Source organism: Barbus barbus, assembly GCF_936440315.1.
Source record: "Barbus barbus genome assembly, chromosome: 19".
Classification (NCBI taxonomy): Eukaryota; Metazoa; Chordata; class Actinopteri; order Cypriniformes; family Cyprinidae; genus Barbus; species Barbus barbus.
The window spans coordinates 28788340-28808381 of NC_136747.1; the positions used below are offsets into that span (position 1 = coordinate 28788340).

At 36.9% G+C, this 20042-nt stretch overlaps 1 protein-coding gene across 1 annotated transcript; it reads right to left on the bottom strand.

The window, feature by feature from the left end:
• Positions 1-3535: 3535 nt before the first annotated feature.
• Positions 3536-5295, bottom strand: LOC306885010 (uncharacterized protein). The gene is made up of 4 exons (XM_079441316.1): positions 5213-5295; positions 4757-5092; positions 4350-4391; positions 3536-4225 (listed from the first exon to the last, which is right to left on the bottom strand). Exons 1-4 carry the CDS (start codon positions 5274-5276, stop codon positions 4053-4055), a joined length of 615 nt encoding a protein of 204 aa, XP_079297442.1. The 5' UTR covers positions 5277-5295; the 3' UTR covers positions 3536-4052.
• Between the last annotated feature and the right edge of the window lie 14747 nt (positions 5296-20042).

A 20042-nucleotide genomic window follows, 5' to 3' on the forward strand; every position in this document is an offset into this window, starting at 1 on the left:
CTGTCTATGCAGGGATATGTATAATGACTAAAATAGTTTGTATAATTATGCAATACATATGGTGGTAATTTTTTCTCAAACAGGGGGGCCTGGAAATATTGTCAGAAAAATGATTTCAGGAATCTAATTTTTCATGGTATCTTCAAATTTGAAATATAAATTCATGAAACACGTGATTTTCAACCCATTACTTTTCTGGATTGCTCCAGGACTTATTTCATGTATTTGTATATGAAATAAAAAAAAAAAAAAATTCAGTGTGGTAAAACATTTTCAAGGCACTTCAGTCTTTTTGAGCATTATCAACTCGGGAACTGTTACCATTTTAATTTAGGTCATTTTCAGCTGTGAGGCCCAAAATAGGGGGTGCTGGCTAACAGGTTAAAGTCCCCATGAAAGTTTTTTGTCTTTTACTATGAATATGTTAGCCATAAGGTTATCTTTAAGCTAGTGTGCTCCAAAACAATGACAAAATTTGCGTTTACAAGATATAGGCATTCAAAACTTACAGTATCACTTCCACCAATTTGAATTTTGACGACATCACCAGTCACAGCTTATCATCAAACTTCCTGTCCAATCTAATGCTCTCTAGAATTGAAGCATCCCTCCCCCTACATTATAAACAGACGCTGAAGATGCAGCTGAGATCGGTCACTTGTTCATAGAATAAGTATTTTTTGTACGTTGAATGGTACATAGTGCACAATGATTCAGGCTTTACCAAGCTCAACGGCTCTGGACCAATCTGTGATATAGACAAAATGCTATTGGCTATTAAAAAAAAAGGGGGGGGGGGGGATTCTGCTTGATATGTCTGACTGTTTCAGTTCAAATCAGATTCCATCCGGATTTGCACAAAATCGGATTTGGGCTGAGAGTCTGAACGAGGTTAAAGCACTTCAGTGGACCTTTAATGCAGTCAGAACAAAAATGTATAGTGCAATGAACAATAAATATTGAATCAACAGTGATTGTTCATTGCACTACATTGATGTGAAACCTGCTGTTTATTTAATCAAAACTCTCAACAGCACATTTATCAGTGAAAACATTTTTATTTAATCAAGCTTTATGAAACAGATAGCAGGTAGCATTTATATATATATATATACAAACCCGATTCCAAAAAAGTTGGGACACTGTACAAATTGAGAATAAAAAAGGAATGCAATAATTTACAAATCTCCTAAACTTATATTTTATTCACAATAGAATATAGATAACATATCAAATGTTGAAAGTGAGACATTTTGAAATGTCATGCCAAATATTGGCTCATTTTGGATTTCATGAGAGCTACACATTCCAAAAAAGTTGGGACAAGTAGCAATAAGAGGCCGGAAAAGTTAAATGTACATATAAGGAACAGCTGGAGGACCAATTTGCAACTTATTAGGTTAATTGGCAGCATGATTGGGTATAAAAAGAGCCTCTCAGAGTGGCAGTGTCTCTCAGAAGTCAAGATGGCAAGAGGATCACCAATTCCCCCAATGCTGCGGTGAAAAATAGTGGAGCCAGCCTGCAGTCCAGATCTTTCACCCATAGAAAACATTTGGCGCATCATAAAGAGGAAGATGCGACAAAGAAGACCTAAGACAGTTGAGCAACTAGAAGCCTGTATTAGACAAGAATGGGACAACATTTCTATTCCTAAACTTGAGCAACTTGTCTCCTCATTCCCTAGACGTTTGCAGACTGTTATAAAAAGAAGAGGGGATGCCACACAGTGGTAAACATGGCCTTGTCCCAACTTTTTTGAGATGTGTTGATGCCATTAAATTTAAAATCAACTTATTTTTCCCTTAAAATGATACATTTTCTCAGTTTAAACATTTGATATGTCATCTACACTCACCTAAAGGATTATTAGGAACACCATACTAATACTGTGTTTGACCCCCTTTCGCCTTCAGAACTGCCTTAATTCTACGTGGCATTGATTCAACAAGGTGCTGAAAGCATTCTTTAGAAATGTTGGCCCATATTGATAGGATAGCATCTTGCAGTTGATGGAGATTTGTGGGATGCACATCCAGGGCACGAAGCTCCCGTTCCACCACATCCCAAAGATGCTCTATTGGGTTGAGATCTGGTGACTGTGGGGGCCATTTTAGTACAGTGAACTCATTGTCATGTTCAAGAAACCAATTTGAAATGATTCGAGCTTTGTGACATGGTGCATTATCCTGCTGGAAGTAGCCATCAGAGGATGGGTACATGGTGGTCATAAAGGGATGGACATGGTCAGAAACAATGCTCAGGTAGGCCGTGGCATTTAAACGATGCCCAATTGGCACTAAGGGGCCTAAAGTGTGCCAAGAAAACATCCCCCACACCATTACACCACCACCAGCAGCCTGCACAGTGGTAACAAGGCATGATGGATCCATGTTCTCATTCTGTTTACGCCAAATTCTGACTCTACCATCTGAATGTCTCAACAGAAATCGAGACTCATCAGACCAGGCAACATTTTTCCAGTCTTCAACCATCCAATTTTGGTGAGCTCGTGCAAATTGTAGCCTCTTTTTCCTATTTGTAGTGGAGATGAGTGGTACCCGGTGGGGTCTTCTGCTGTTGTAGCCCATCCGCCTCAAGGTTGTGCGTGTTGTGGCTTCACAAATGCTTTGCTGCATACCTCGGTTGTAACGAGTGGTTATTTCAGTCAAAGTTGCTCTTCTATCAGCTTGAATCAGTCGGCCCATTCTCCTCTGACCTCTAGCATCAACAAGGCATTTTCGCCCACAGGACTGCTGCATACTGGATGTTTTTCCCTTTTCACACCATTCTTTGTAAACCCTAGAAATGGTTGTGCGTGAAAATCCCAGTAACTGAGCAGATTGTGAAATACTCAGACCGGCCCGTCTGGCACCAACAACCATGCCACGCTCAAAATTGCTTAAATCACCTTTCTTTCCCATTCTGACATTCAGTTTGGAGTTCAGGAGATTGTCTTGACCAGGACCACACCCCTAAATGCATTGAAGCAACCGCCATGTGATTGGTTGATTAGATAATTGCATTAATGAGAAATTGAACAGGTGTTCCTAATAATCCTTTAGGTGAGTATATGTTGTATTCTTAATAAAATATTGAAATTTGAAAATTCCCCATCATTGCATTCTTTTTTTATTCACAATTTGTACAGTGTCCCAACTTTTTTGGAATCGGGATTGTGTGTATATATATATATATATATATATATATATATTATGTCTGCTTGTATGAGTGCTCCTCTCGATACACAGGCTATAATATTCTATTAGACTTTTAAATATAATTAAATTTCTTAGTATGAGTAACACTATTCTATTGTTAGTGATAGTTTATTTTCGCCTCATATTTTGTGATTTTAGTTGTATGATTTTATGGCAGTTAGTCAGGAAATCATGATTGTTCGTTGCACGAAAAGGGTTGTGAAACCTGTTTCTCTGAATGTTTGAGGACATATCTGTCATCATATACAGTTGTGTTTAAAGAGATGTAGCATTAGTAATGATCTGTTTTTCTGTCAGAAAATGTCCAAACACATAATTTAACCACTGTTTATTTGAACTCTAAATAACACATTTAACATTGAGAGATCTATTGACATTTTCCTTTAATCAAGATTCGTGTGAGAAGATTCAAAAGAGATTTATATATATATTTTCTCTTGAAAATAGCTTACGTGTACATATAATGCTAGTCTATATAAATCATGTGCAAAGATACTGCCAGACACTTTTTTTTTTTTTTACATAAGTCATGCTGATCTAATGATATGTAAGCATAGGTTTGCTCATAACTGGCTGACAGTATGACATTGACATTTTTGCCATCCGCATTTATGCTGCTTCGCCGCAGTTATATTTATATCGGTTTAATTTTCACTGGTGCTGAAAAAGCCAACATTTGCACATCTCAGTTTCTCTAAAGTGAAAGCAGATCTGGTCAACAGGAAAAGCATCTAGGCCACAGTTTTCTATTTTATTTTGTGGTAACCTGCAGTAAAGCTGATTTTACTGGCAGTGCAAAGCTCAGACTGTAAAATAAGGCACAAAAATGTGTTATTTAACTGATTTGTGATTAATCAGAGATGAGCGTTTGGCTGCAGTCCATCCTTTCTGCCATCCGCGATAGTGAATGATTCCTCCTGCAATGACTGTAGCCAGAAAAAACACAAGCACAGCCAGGCCAACACCACCAAACATCAGTGCCCTCTCTTTCGTAGTCACTCCATCTACAGACAGACAGGAATTATTCATATTTGTAACCAGAAACTGTTACCTGATGTCTAGAATAGTGCTAGATTTCCAAAGTAAAGTTAGAACATGAAAAATGAAATGAACAACTAAGATAATTACCTGTGATGTCAAGTTCTTTTGGTTCTTCTGTTACAGAAAGACCTGTAAAAATACGATCAGTTTATCAAACACACACACACACACACACATACACACAAACAAACTTGTTTTAATTGTTATAGTTGTATATGGGTCAATGGGTTAAGGTGAGCTTCTGTAGAAATTTGGCTTTTATCATTTGTTTTTCAGATTAAGAAAAAATAATAATTCACTGCATCCAAACTTTTGATGTGTATGCACTGGTATGTTTGTGATCTAAAAAATTACCTTTAAGTATATTTAGCATACAAAAGCATTTTTCCTACCATGTGCTGCTAAATCTACATAACAAAAATCATGTACAGACCCAGTCCTGGCTACACTGCCAAGTTTGTGAAGATATGATAAAAAAAACTGAAATCTGTTACCCTCAATCTCTAGTCTGATGGGTTTGTTGAAGTACATCTCTGTAGTGCCAGACTTTGTTCCACAGAAATAAAGACCAGAATCTGACTCTGTTACTCCAGAAATAATTAAAGTAACTGTGGTGATCCGCCAGTCTGCAGTAATTTTCAGACGAATGCTGTTTTGATTGTAGGTGACCAGAAGTTTTCTTCCCGTTTCATCTTTTTCTGCCGCAATCAGTTGATCCAGTTCTTCGGATCTGAGGTGATACCAGGCGATTTCAAATCGATTTGTCATGCTGCAGTTCAGACTGATGCTTTCTTCCATTTGAACTCTTAACAGATCAGAAGATCCTTGTACTGATACATTTGAAGAGACGTTTATAAAGATAAAAACAGGTCATTTTAAACTATATTAATAGCTATTGGATTTGAGGTTGTTATATTCTATTTCAAACTTTATGAAATTAACATATTTACCATTGGATGTGATTTGCGTAATCCAATAAGAAAATACACTGAAGAAAAAAATGACTTTCTCCATTGTGCCTGTCGTTCGCAGTGGTGTCAATCAAACTACAGGTTTCAGCACAATGCAGAGACTAAAACCACAGTGTTTCCACTTCCTTCCCAGAGCAATGTAAAGCAATGTATATTCTATATATAAGATCAAAGTTATTGCATCAAACCTCTTTGTGCTGTAATCAAAATTCTCATGATTTCCCTGTGAATTTTTACTGAATGTGGTCTACATGTTTACAAATATGATTGCATAGAAATGGTGTCTCTTCCTGGTTTATGTCATAACATGAGCTAAAAGAGTATATATAACTTTACACAGTTTTGTCATATCAGTCTGACTTTAATACATGTACCCCCGGTTACAAAAACAAGGCTTAAGCCTAGTCCTAGACTAAAGTGTAAGTCTGAGCTGCTTCAACTGAAATAAACTTGCAATGACTGGTCTTAAACCATATCAGTGCCATTGTTTTGTCTTTAGATGCACACCAGTAATGTTTTTTCTAAGGCACATTTATAAGAATTACTTAAATGTCCTAATTGAACAATGGCCTAATCCTGGTTTAGTCTAAGCCCTGTCTGTGAAACCGGGCCGTAATGTTTCTGGTTAAACTTACAGAAGCGTGAACGTGGTTTCTATCTATCTATCTATCTAGGCTACTATTTAACTGAGGCCGGAAGTCATTTTTCTTGCAAGGTGAGACAGGAAGCTTACACTGCAATTCTGAAGAAGTGAACAAAAGTAATAAAAGATTTTCAGAATGTGTAAAGCAGGCAAAGTCATTTATCTTGTTAAACATTTAAATATACTATATAACTTTTACTTCCAGCTTTGCTACTGTTCGGACGCTCTTGCTCTGCGCTTTGCTCCCTATTCTTGCACTTTTCTCAGATCTCTCTAAGATTTTAACTTCAGCAGATCAGCACAGTGCTCAGACAACATATTTTTTGGGGAAAATTAAGACTCTTTCCCAGCAGTTTACATTCCAGAGACGGAAAAACACAGCTGTCTACATTCAAACAGATGAGAGAAAATGCCTCTCGTGGAATCTACTTGCTGCAGAAACTGTCACAGACCTCTACAAAGGATTGTGGTTCTTGAAACAAAGTTACTTGCTGGACTTCCAAATCAGGTGGAATACACAGCAGATGGTCATCACGGACCCCCTCAGCATACAGCCGGTGAGTCCTGTGAATCTATTGAATCTCAACAGTTTATACATGTAGAGGAAAAAGCCGAAACAGATCGACAGACAAATCGATGGCACAAACAGGGAGCGAGACCCAAAGGCAATCGAGACATCAGATTATCACGAGTATCTCGTATTGCTGCCGTAGCATCCTCTACCCCAGATACGGCTATGACAAGACTTGTAAACACTGGTATCCTACCACCCCCTGTACATCTTGAGAACAGATTTGAAGCATTAATGAATGTGGGTGAGAAATCCGCAAATGTGACTAAATACGGATCGAATCAGCCAACAGCTAACATCGCTACTAACAGGCGCTCAAGGTCGAGCAGACAGCGGCTTTCAGTTCAGAGCGCAGCTGAGCCCAGGACTCTGATAGTGGGTGACGCTATTATCAGAAACATCAGTAGCAGGACTACAACTACATACTGCTTTCCTCAAGCAACTGTCTCTGATGTGAACAAAGAACTTCGGAACATTCTGATGAAGCACAAGACTGCAAATCGAGTCATCATCCATGTGGGGAAGAATGATATTCGGAAGGAGCAGTCAGAACTCCTTAAGAAGGATTTCAGTGAACTCTTTGAAACTCTTCAAAGTCTTGAAGTTCAGTTGTTCATCAGTGGACCACTCCCAGCAAGGGGAACTAACATGTTTTCACGGTTGCTTGGGCTAAATACATGGCTACAAAGAACCTGCAGTATAAAAGGAGTCAACTTCATCGACAACTTCAATCTTTTCTGGGGCCACAGACAACTGTTTAAACCGGATGGCCTCCACCTAAACAGACTCGGTGCAAGAGTGCTAAACGACAATATTTATTTCTCCCTCCGTAATCCTTCAGCGGTGTGTGCCAATCTACTCGGTCTGAATGGCACACACACACACCTGGACAGAATATGAGTGACCACAGGACTTCATGTCAGCTTTTGAGTCAACATGTGGTTGACACATTCCACAAGGATACTGATAACACCACGCAGCCACAACAAGCACTGCTCATGGACATCCCAGCTGAGCCCTGCCCACAGAGCCCATCACATGCAGACTGTGACGTATTACAACAGCTCCAAGACTCAGCACCCAAGGACGACTTTCTGGAAAACAGCCAGGGAAGCGAGGACAACATCTCACAGCCACCGGAAACACCAGAGCCAGAGCCCTGCTCACCAGATACACTATCACTCTCTCCAGAATCTCCACTTCTAAGCTTCTCACAGAAAATGGAGGAACTGGTGTATGCTGGGACCAAACTCTCCCACTCTTTCGCTGCAAGCCCCCAGATATCAACTAACAAACGGCGGGCCCCACAACCACCAAAGACTGCAGGCCCAGCTCACCCTCCTCCTCCTGCGAGAGCTCTCCGTCCGCTGCCACAACGCCAGGGCCCAAACCCCTCTCCATCTGGTGTAGGTGAACCAAAAACAACTGATAACAGCTCTCAGTGATATGTGTGGTGTCCCCGCTATATTAGCCACAACATTCACAAATGTTTACAGAAAAAGCAGGAACCCAGTGTGCCCGTAGCCTCCTCTATTTCTGTTTTATCACGTGATAGAAAGTCTAAGGCCTTCTCAAGCCGTACGGCTGACCCATCTAACCTGCGGCCTATAATGCATCAATCTAAGATTGCTGTAGAGACTAAATGTAATTCCATCAAGTTAGCATTTTTAAACATTCGCTCACTTAAAAATAAATCATTTCTGATCAACGATTTAATGACCACAAACAACCTGGATTTTATGTTTCTAAATGAAACATGGCTTGAAGACAGCTGCAGTTCAACAGTCCTTAATGAAACAGCCCCTCCTAACTTTAATTTTATAAGTGTCTGCAGGACTGTTAGGAGAAGTGGAGGTGTAGCTGCTCTGTTTAAAGATGTTTATCAGTGCAAGCAAATGTCATTTGGTCAGTATTTGTCTTTTGAATACCTAGGTATTGTGCTGAAAGGTGCTCCATGCACCCTGTTTATCATTATTTACAGGCCTCCAAAATATTCTCCAGCCTTTGTTGATGAGTTCACTGAACTGTTATCAATGATTTCCTTAGAGTTTGACTGTTTTGCTACTGCAGGGGATTTTAATATTGACATAGATAATGCAGAAATCAAAACTACAAAAGAAATTAAAACTATTTTAAACACTTTTGACCTGAGTCAGCATGTGCACGGACCCACACACAATCGTGGACACACTCTAGATTTACTCATCAGTAGAGGTCTAAACATCTCATCCATTGTAATTAAGGATGTAGCACTATCTGATCACTTCTGTTTTTTATTTGATATATTGGTCTCAGTCACCACTGAATCTAGATCTGTCTCTATCAGTAAGAGATGCATTAACGAGAACACTAGTGCGCTATTTATGAAGGCAATATCATTAACATCAAGCATTTCTGCAGACCCTGTTGATCTTCTCCTGGAGTCATTTAACTCAAAAGTTAAGAATGTTATTGATGATATTGCCCCGATAAAGGTCAGCAAGAAGACGGGCAAACAAAAATCAATTTGGAGAAAATCAACAGCAGTTCAGAGCATGAAAAGACAATGCAGAAAAGCTGAGCGGATGTGGCCGAAGACAAAACTCGAAATTCACTATAGCATCTATAAAGACAGCCTTCATGCTTTCAAAGTGGAACTAGCCACAGCTAGACAGACTTTCTTTTCAAACCTTATAAACAGTAACTTAAACAACACTCACACTCTTTTTGCGACTGTTGAGAAACTGACAACCCCCCAAATCAGATTCCCAGTGAAATGCTCTCCGACAGCAAATGCAATGAGTTTGCTTCCTTCTTTTCTGAGAAGATCAATAATATCAGAAAGGAGATTGGCACATCCTCAAGTTATGCAGAGGTCACACAGATTCGACCGCAATTTCAAAAAGAAGTGACTATGTGTGTTTTTAAAAAAATTGATACAATTTTGGAAGAAATAGTACAGCACCTTAAATCTTCAACTTGCTATCTTGACACACTTCCCACATCCTTTTTCAAAAATGTGCTTAACTGTTTAGAAGCTGATCTCTTAGAAGTGGTGAACGCCTCACTTCTTTCTGGGACTTTTCCAAACTCCCTTAAAACTGCAGTTGTTTAGCCCTTTCTGAAAAAGCGCAATCTTGATAACACCATGTTGAGCAACTATAGACCCATATCAAATCTTCCTTTCATAGGTAAGATTATTGAAAAGGTAGTTTTTAATCAGCTGAACAACTACATAAACTCAAATGGATACCTGGACAATTTTCAATCTGGTTTCCGAGCACATCACAGCACAGAGACAGCACTCATTAAGATAATAAATGATATGCGCTTCAATTCTGATTCTGGCAAAATATCAGTGCTGGTACTACTAGATCTTAGTGCGGCGTTTGACACTGTCGATCATAACATACTTCTAGAGAGACTGGAAAACTGGGTCGGGCTTTCTGGGATGGCACTCAAATGGTTCAGATCATACTTAGAAGGGAGAGGTTATTATGCGAGTATAGGAGAGCATAAGTCTAAGTGGACGGCCATGACATGTGGAGTCCCACAAGGCTCAATTCTTGCACCGCTCTTGTTTAGCCTGTATATGCTCCCACTAAGTCAGATAATGAGGAACAACCAAATTGCCTATCACAGCTATGCTGATGATACCCAGATTTACCTAGCCTTATCTCCAAATGACTACAGCCCCATGAAATTAACAGTTGGATGTGCCAGAACTTTCTTCGGTTAAACAAGGAGAAAACTGAAGTCATTGCATTTGGAAATAAAGATGAAGTTCTCAAGGTGAATGCATACCTTGACTCTAGGGGTCAAATAACTAAAAATCAAGTCAGAAATCTTGGGGTGATTCTGGAGACAGACCTTAGTTTCAGTAGTCATGTCAAAGCAGTAACTAAATCAGCATACTATCATCTCAAAAACATTGCAAGAATTAGATGTTTTGTTTCCAGTCAAGACTTGGAGAAACTTGTTCATGCCTTTATCACCAGCAGGGTGGATTACTGTAATGGTCTCCTCACCGGTCTTCCCAAGAAGACTATTAGACAACTGCAGCTCATCCAGAACACTGCTGCCAGGATTCTGACTAGAACCAGAAAATCTGAGCTTATCACACCAGTACTCAGGTCCTTAAACTGGCTTCCAGTTACATTTAGGATTGATTTTAAAGTACTTTTACTTGTTTATAAGTCACTCAATGGCCCAGGACCTAAATATATTGCTGATATGCTCACTGAATATAAACCAAACAGACCACTCAGATCATTAGGATCGAGTCAGTTAGAAATACCAAGGGTTCACACAAAACAAGGTGAGTCAGCTTTTAGCTATTATGCGGCCCGCAGTTGGAACCAGCTTCCAGAAGAGATCAGATGTGCTAAAACATTAGCCATATTTAAATCCAGACTCAAAACTCATCTGTTTAACTGTGCATTTGTTGAATGAGCACTGTCCTATATGTCCGAACTGACTGCAATGAATTTTATGTATAATCATTTTCTTTAAATTTATTTTAAATCAATTTCTATATCATTTTAAAATTCCTTGTTTTTATTATCTTTAACCTGTTACCCTGCACCAGAGCGACCTCGCACTGAACGATCTTTGTTTGCATGTGTCATTGTTTTCTAATAGAATAAATGAAACGGGACAAAGTTAATCTTGTCAAACTCTATATCATTCTGAGGGTCTAAGCCTCAAGCATCGATGACAGATCGCTGTTTTTCGATGGAAAGCTTATAAGGAATGAGTGGCACAAATTTGCTACATTTGTGTAAGCAGTACACATCCAAACACGCAGAGTAAAAAAGCCGTACGTACCTTTATCATTGTAATAATGAGCCACAAACGCGTCCACTGCTGAAATCCCAGTTTAGTTAGAGAGGTAAGGGTCCACAGAAAAACATCCCAGCGAGCACTTTTAGTCCAGCGAAACAATAACGTTGTAATAAGGATGAATATTCCTTTGTTTACGTTTCATTTCTTCAGAGAGTTATTGTTCGCGTCCGTTATGGAATAAATTACGCTCAAAAACAGCGTCTTGGTGGTAAAAAAACAACACTGTGTTGCAGCATACGGTTTTACAAAAATAATGAGACCGTCTACGGAAAAAAAAAGTCTCAGAAAAGCGGAATATAGATTATTTGAATTTGGCGCTCCCTCCTGCCGGCAGTGACGCACACTGTCATCTGAGCGGGGCGTAACTTAGCGATCTGCTTTATCCATAAAAAACTGTTTTTTTTTTCTTCTACATTTTTTATATGTGTGTGTGTGTATTGTGTGGGGAATGTGGCCGTGTCTGCATGATTATAATATGTATGGACGCACATCAGCGTGTTTATTAGCGACTCTATGACAGCTATCATTGTGATTCATTGATCAGCTATTATTGATTATATGGCCCATCTGTATGATCATCATCTGAATGGACACACATCAGCGTGTGTTTACTGACTCTATGACCATGTCTGGCAATATCACTTCACGTCTGGCAGTGATATTTATCATTGTAATAACGAATAACGAAGAATACTTCAGTATACATACTATATACAAAGCATTTTTTTTCTATTTTTTTTTTCCTTTTTATTACTCAAATAATTATTTTTGTATTTTTTAGTGCTCAAATAAATCTGTCTATTATTTTATAATTGAAAAACTATGCAGGAACATGTATAATGACTAAAATAGCTTGTATAATTCTGCAATCCATTTGGTGGTTATTTTTCCTCAAACAGGGGGGTGGGGGGCACTATAAATAGTTTCAGAAAAAATATTGCAGGAATCTCATTTTTCATGGTATCTTCTTCAAATTTGAAATATGCACTCATGAGACACGTGGCTTTCGATCCATTACTTTTCTGGATTGCTCCAGGACTTATTTCATGTATTTGTATATGAAATAAAAAAAACATTCAGTGTGGAAAAATATTTTTCAAGGCACGTCAGTGTCTATAACTTTTTATCTTTTTGAGCATTATCAACTCTGGATGATAGATAGTAAAGCCCAGAGTCTCTTCTTTCCAAAGATACCTAATTTGTTTGTGTAAGCACACTTTGTCACAAACTGTTACCATTTTAATTTAGGTAGGTTATTTTCACCTGCGAGGCCACAAATGGCAGTGAAGGTTAACAGGTTAATGTCTATTTCACTTTCTTTTATGTAAAGCACTTTGAATTACCACGGTGTATGAAATGTGCTATATAAATAAACTTGCCTTGCCTTGCCTATACAGACAGTAGAATGGAACGATATCACTATAGGAAAAAATATGTCTATATGCACTGCTGTAAAGGAGTCTCATTAATCAGCATTTAATGTTCCCTATGATAACCTGAGCAAAGCAATGTTAAGAATGTGTGAAATACAGCTAAAGGAAAGCTAAAATAACATAAACCTAAAATAAAAAAATAATACCATTTTTAAACCAATTTTTTTTGTGTTTATACAGTAGATTCTTATTATTCCAGATTAGATACGAGTGAGGTGTAAAATTGTGTTTAAAAATGAGGGACCAAGCTAATAACATTTGTCTATGAAAAAGAGATAATTTGATGATGTTATAGTTACAGATTAATAAGAAATTTAAACCACCTAGTTTGAAAAAAACAACATTAGGGATCAGATTCCATATAGATGAGGGCTTATTGACAGTTTTTTTATCCAATTTATTTTAAAGGTGTTGTTTAAAGTGGCGAAATCAAGAAAGTTTAACCCCCCTTTCTCAATGGTGTTCATAAATACAGATTTTCTAATAAAATGAGTTTTATTCTTCCAAACAAAGTTGAGAAGCATTGTATAATTTTTTTAAGAATGGCAGTGTCAACATTCAAAGAGAGAGCAGCATATGTTAACCCTGACAAACCTTCAGCTTTGGTTAGTAAGATTGTTCCCTTCAATGAGAGATCATCACGCTTGAGCCACATATTCAGTTTTTTCTGAGTACTCTCAATTAATGGATTAAAATTTAAGGAGCTTCTTTCTAATTCATATTTTGTTATAATAACACCTAAATAAGATACCTTATCTTTGATTTGAATATTACAAATTTCTGACAAATCACGTTCTTTGATGGACATCAGTTCACAGTTTGAGAGGTTCAAGAACAGGCCTGATGCTTTGGAGAATTGCTGGATATACTTTAATGCTAAAGGAACTTGATTAGCATCTTGCAAAAAAAGAGTGGTGGTATCAGCAGTTGACTGATGAGTATCTGTTTGTCAGCAATAGAGATACCACGAAGGCCACTATTAGAAATAGAAGAAGCAAATATCTGGGAAACTAGTACAAATAAATAAGGGGATAATGGACACCCTTGCCTAATATCACGTGACAAGTAAAATCTAGGAGAAGTGCCATATTTTAATTTAATTGTGCTACTACAGTTGTAATATAGAGTTCTTACAGCCTTACAAAAATATTCCCAAAACCAAATTTTTCCACCGATTTAAATATAAATTTATGTTCAACTGAATCAAAAGCTTTATAAAAATCCAGGAAAAGAATAAAACTATTATGTTCCGGCAAATCACTATAATCCAATAAGTCTAAAACTAATCTAATATTATTCATTATATGTCGATCCCTCATAAATCCAGACTGAGCCTCATCTATAACAGAATCCAAACAATCTTTAAGTCTTTTAGCAAATATGTTGAAAATTTTATAGTCATTGTTAAGGTGTGTGATGGGTCGGCAGTTGTCTAAATTGATAAGATCTTTCTTAGGTTTAGGAATGAAAGTTATGATAACTTGCATCAATGTAGGAGGTAAAGCCTCTTTTTCAATACTTTCTCTAAAAACTTGAGTTAAAAAGAGAGTAAGTTCATCAGCAAATAATTTGTACAGCTCAGCTGTAAATCCGTCACACCCTGGGGACTTGTGTTTCAAACTCTGAATTGATCTTTGTACTTCCTCAGGAGTAACAATGCTATCACAGAAAAATCTATCACTTTCAGATATAACCTTAACATAATTAACCGAGTCTAGAAATGAGGACGTTGTCTGCTCTGAATACCTTGAACTATAAAGATTCTTATAAAAATTGGCACTGTAGTTTGCTGTTTCCTTTGGCTCTTTAACAGACACAAAGTTGTTCAATTGTTGAGAGGGTAAAATTACGCTTTTCTAGCTTAAAAAAATAATGCAGAATTGAGTTCTCCCTCTTCAAGCCATTTTATCCTGGATCTTATGTAAGTGCCCCCAGCCTTTGATAAGTAGAATTCATCCAATTTCATTTGCAAATCTGCAATTTCAGATTTTTCCTCTAGAGACTTGCAATCAAAATTATTAGACTGAAATTATTTCACGATTAGGTTGTCTTCAAGAACCCTTCTTTTTTTGGCTAAAAGTGTTCCAACTTTTCTTAAATTAACACCCATCTCAAACTTAAAAAGCTCCCAATTAGTACCAAAAGATTTTTGAATTGTGTCCATTTTCCAATAGCTAGCAATTAATTATTTAATTTTATCCTTTACATCTGGTAATTCTAATAGTTAAGTTTCCACAAAGAAGCTCTGCACTGGCCTGTTACATAATCTGCCATTAAAGGGGTATAAATAAAAGAGTTTTGTGGTCCATCAACAGGGTACATTGAATGCCGACATTCAGATCAATTTGACATACATTTTGATATGAGCCAATAGTCAATACGGGGCTGTCTTGAACCACTTTTATTGGCCCCAAGTAAACTCTAAATTGTTAGGGAATCTCTCTCTCCAAATGTCCACCAATTCAAACTTGTCTATTAGGTCTAATAGTGCAGGACTAGAACAAGCGGTCCTTTTTGGAGGATATCAGTCCAAAAAATTATTAAATGACACATTAAAGTCTCCTCCTAGAATGAAAAATGCATTAGGAAACTTATTAGACCAATATGTAAGCTTATCTAGTTTGTAAAAAAAAAAAAAAAAAAAAGAAATATTATCCGAAGAATTATTGTACCCATATATTTTTTCTGAGAATTACAGTTTGTTGGTTAAGTCAAATTTCTAATAAATGAAAATGACCTAAGCTATCTGATTCTGACCCTAATATATCCCCACCAAATTTGTTTCTCAAAATGCTTACACCAGCTGAGTGTTCGGTGCCATGTGAACTCCAAATATCGTTATCCCGCTGAGATTTCCACCATCTGTAATAATCAACAGTCGAATGACATTCCTGAAGAAAACCGAAATCAGATTTGTGTTTAGCAAATGTTACGTTCCCCAAGTGTCTAGGGGTCAGAAGGGGAAGTACCAAAAAGTTTTTTTAAAAAAAATTTTTTTCCTTTCCCTAACTAAAAAAAGTAACAGGATAATGCACAGCGAGAACACACTTCAGTCACACTTTAGTTAAGATGACACCAGTTGTTATATATACAAAAAGAGTTTCATTTACAAGACAGGAAAGAATACAATGTAGATGGGAGCAAAGACTTAGGGGAGAGCAAGGCTTAAAATAACAAACAAAACAGTTAAACTAATTTAAGGAGCTCTAACTAACCTTAAACAAAACAAAAATAAAAATAAAAAATACAGCCGACTTCCCTCACCTCCCTTGCTGTACAAAAACAGAGGTAAAAAGCAGTATAAAAAGAAAAAGGCACTCTCCCCCTACAACATCCCTCTTAACACAGGCTCGTATTTAAAATCACATTGAACAAATGAGCCACAATACCTTTTGCTCAATCTCAACCTGGAACAATATCCATCAACAGATCATGCTGAAACTCAGTTAGCCACTGCTAATACACAACTATTGTCTCTACATGAAAAACAAGCAAAGTTCAGTCAGGAACAGAAGAGAAGTGTGTCTCCTAGCAAACTTTGAAGAGCCCCTATATCCTCTTGGTCTCAGGCACGCTCTCCCAAACGAGCTTCAGGTGGTGGTGATTTGCCCTGAGAAGAAAAAGGAGGGAGAGAGATTAAATGAAAATTGTACATAAAAAACTGCCCGATCTTCTGATCAACACATTTTATGTAAACCCATTGAACGCATGGTCCACCAAATGCGGTGACTGTGAGTGACGTCACGTCCCAACACAAACATGCCCCGTAGCATAATCCCACCCTTGACACTGATTGACAGGTTTCCATGTAAGGTGATAAAGATAAAGCATACTTCATACAATTGTTAATTTTAATGGGGAAGTTTCATATTCATAAAATGAAGTGGTCAGGCTCCAAACCAAACTTTTCTCATTTTATAAACGATTTCAAGCTGTATTGTAAAGTCCTGTGTAATTGCACAAATAAAAAGGCTATTAGAACTCATAATATTGTAAGCAGGTATGCTATTGTATAAAGTGACCCCCCCCCCCCCCCCCCAAAAAAAAGTTTGTAATATTATTTATTTATTTATTTGTCTATTATATTTTGTTACTGTCCTCTGGCACTGTTTGATTATATTAATGTTGTTCATCTGTTTCTATGTTTCTTTTACGTTTGAATGTTTCTCGTTGTATTGTTCTGATGTAAGGCATAATAAAAAAATAAAAAAAGGTTTCCGTGTAAGGCATCGGAAATGGAAATACAAAGGGAATTGCGATTCCATTTGAGTTTTGGCTGGCTACATACGCGACGCTGAGAAAGTGAAAAAGCAGACGTGGTAATTGAAATTGCTATTTAAATATGACTGGGTCAATACTCGTAAGATATGGGAAACACAGATGCAAACGGACTTTGCATTCCCGTTTTAAATTTGGCAATCACTGTGCGTTCGCTTAAACGAAAATACAAACGGTAATGCGCGATTTGCATTTGCGTTTGGATTATGTCACATTTTATGCGTCCACAAATTGAAAACGCAATTGCAAATACAATTTGCAATTCCGTTTGAATAATGTCCGGAATATCATTCCATACCTTGAATTCGGTGCAAAGTTTCTTCGTGCATGGCCTCCATTCTCTGCATGAATCTCATTAACATGGCATCACTCACTGAAGGACTGTCGGAGCTCGGTTTACTTTTTTTGCAGGGTTCAGTTCAGGTGTATCGGGAAATAGCGTGAACTCAGACTGTCAAACAACTGCATCCAGTTCAGCGTTTAGAGTTCTCCTTGCATAGCTGTGCATAGCAAGGAGAGTTTCTTCTTTATCCTCCATATTCACAAATCAGCACAGCAATTTATAGCAAAAGCACATGGATTATTATTATTAGCGACTAGCTGGCAAAAGCGTCTTCAGTAAAGCTCAAATAGTAAAAAAATGCAAAGGAAAAAAGATCATTAAAGGAGGCTACTTAACTCATAATATAAACTGTATCTTTCCAGTTAGTTCTGAACATGAACTGTTTTAAAACAATCAATTTAAAAAAGGTTTTGAGAAACGCACCTCTGATTTGTGCCACAAAACCCCGTCCATTGACACGAATATAAGATAAAAATATAGCTGCGAGCAGCGATGACGGGCCCAAGCCGTCAGCATACGCCACCCCGGTGGCATCGATAAAACGGTGCCCAGCGAGCACAAGCATCACAGTAACCCTCTGGCAGTTTGGTTTTAAGGGATACGGCAATTAAAGGGTTAATCCAAACCATCAACTCTGTGAAACACAGACACACAGAACAACATATAAAACTTTAAATTCTGTCAAAATATATTTTTCATTGGTAGTTGATGTTAGTTAATGCATTTACTAATGCTAAAAAATGAGAAATTATTATAGTTACCAAAGCTTTTAATGATTTATAAGCATTTTTTAATGATTTATTTTTCCATTAACTAACATGAATAATTTTTACTAACACAAATGAATAAAGTAAAAAATATATTGTTAATATTTAATGTTATTTGTGAATTAACCAATGTTAAAAAACAACATTATTTAACTGTTGTTAGTTAACATCAACAATAATTATATACCATTTAATGGTGATCAATATTAAAAAAATTTAAAGTTTTATCTTTTGAGCATGACTATTTTTCTAATATTAAAAATATTTTGTTCATTGTAAGTTCATACTATCAATGAAGAATTAACATGCTGTAAAAAATATATTTTTCATTGTTAGTTCATGTTAATTAATGCATTCCCTACTGTTAACAATTGAGACTTAATTATAAAGTGTTATCAAAACCTGTAATGATTTATAAGCATTTTTTAAGGATTTTATTGAGAAGTTTAAACAGACTCTCTATCTCTCTCTCTCTCTCTCTCTCTCTCTCCCCCTCCACACTCACTGAACTCACACAGTCAGTCACCCACCCAGTCACCCACCGCACACATTAGAAGCACAGAGACAGGAGAACTCTAAGTTTGAAAATTTGCTTTTCGCCATAGTGTATTGTAAATTCATGAAATTAATCACATATCCTCAGACTGTCTTGTTCTGTGTATGTAATTTTTTATGAAGTGTTTTGAAGCTGCTCTTAAAAGATAAAAAAAAAGTGTTCTTTTTTACTGTAACTTTAATAAATTGCCATTAAATCACCGTTCAAGATATCCTAAATCCGTCCACAATGAAGCATCTTCAGTATCTTGGAAGCATGTGAAAAATGTTTGGTGTGAATTTGTGGTTTCTGCTTGGGAGGAGTATGAATTTGTTTACAGCCCGTTTAAACAAAAAAAAAAAACACACAAAAAAAATAGCCGATTTCCTGTTGGTCGTAACTAATGACTGTAAATTAGAAAGTTGTCCGGATTAATAAGAACAATTTATGTACCGAGTTTGGTGTCTGTAGCTATCATTATATATATAATCATTAATAATTATATTCCATTTAATGTTGATCAATATTAATTCCAAAATGTGTTTATATATTATTACATTTTAAAGTTTATCTTTTGAACATGACTATTTTTCTAACATTAAAAAGATTAATAAATGCTTTAAAAAAAATGTTCTTTGTTAGTTCATACTATCATGGAAGAATTAACATGCTGTAAAAATATATTTTTCATTGTTAGTTCACGTTAATTAATGCATTTCCTAATGTTAAGAAATGAGACCTTATTATAAAGTGTTATCAAAATCTTTAATGATTTATAAGCATTTTTTAAAGATTTTTAAAAAACAGACCCTCTCTCTCTCACCCACTGCCTCAATCCACACAGTCACTCACACCCCACCCCACCCCCACCCCTCACTCAGCTGCAGGCTGGCAGGGATCTCTCACTCAGAGACAGACTAACAGCTCTCTGATAGTTTTTAAATTTTCTTCTCTCCATAGTGTATTGTAAATTCATGAAATTAATCACATATCCTCAGACTGTATTGTTCTGTGTATGTAATTTTTTATGAAGTGTTTGGAAGCTGCTCTTAAAAGATAAAAAAAAGAAGTTTTCTCTTTTTCACTGTAACTTTAATAAATTGCCATTAAATCATCGTTCAAGATATCCTAAATCCGTCCGCAATTTAGCATCTTCAGTATTTTGGCGTCATGAGAAAAAATGTTTGGTGTGATTTACGTGTTTCTGTTTGGAGGAGTATGAATTTGTTTACAGCCCGTTTAAAAAAAAAACCCACATTAAAATAAATATAGCCGACTTCCTGTTGGTCGTAGCTAATGACTGTAAATTAGAAAGTTGTCCGGATTAATAAGAACAATTTATGTACCGAGTTTGGTATCTGTAGCTAAAACTAACCCCCCCATTTTTGACAAAAGGTGGCGCTATAGAGTGCCTC

Excerpts from the sequence above, each read along its gene's own strand:
- LOC306885010 (XM_079441316.1), bottom strand. The coding sequence starts at position 5,276 with ATGGAGAAAGTCATTTTTTTCTTCAGTGTATTTTCTTATTGGATTACG. Across the intron at positions 5,093-5,212 it reads TACGCAAATCACATCCAATG|TACAAGGATCTTCTGATCTG; the intron begins GTAAATATGTTA and ends CAAATGTATCAG. Across the intron at positions 4,226-4,349 it reads AAAAGAACTTGACATCACAG|ATGGAGTGACTACGAAAGAG; the intron begins GTAATTATCTTA and ends GTCTGTCTGTAG.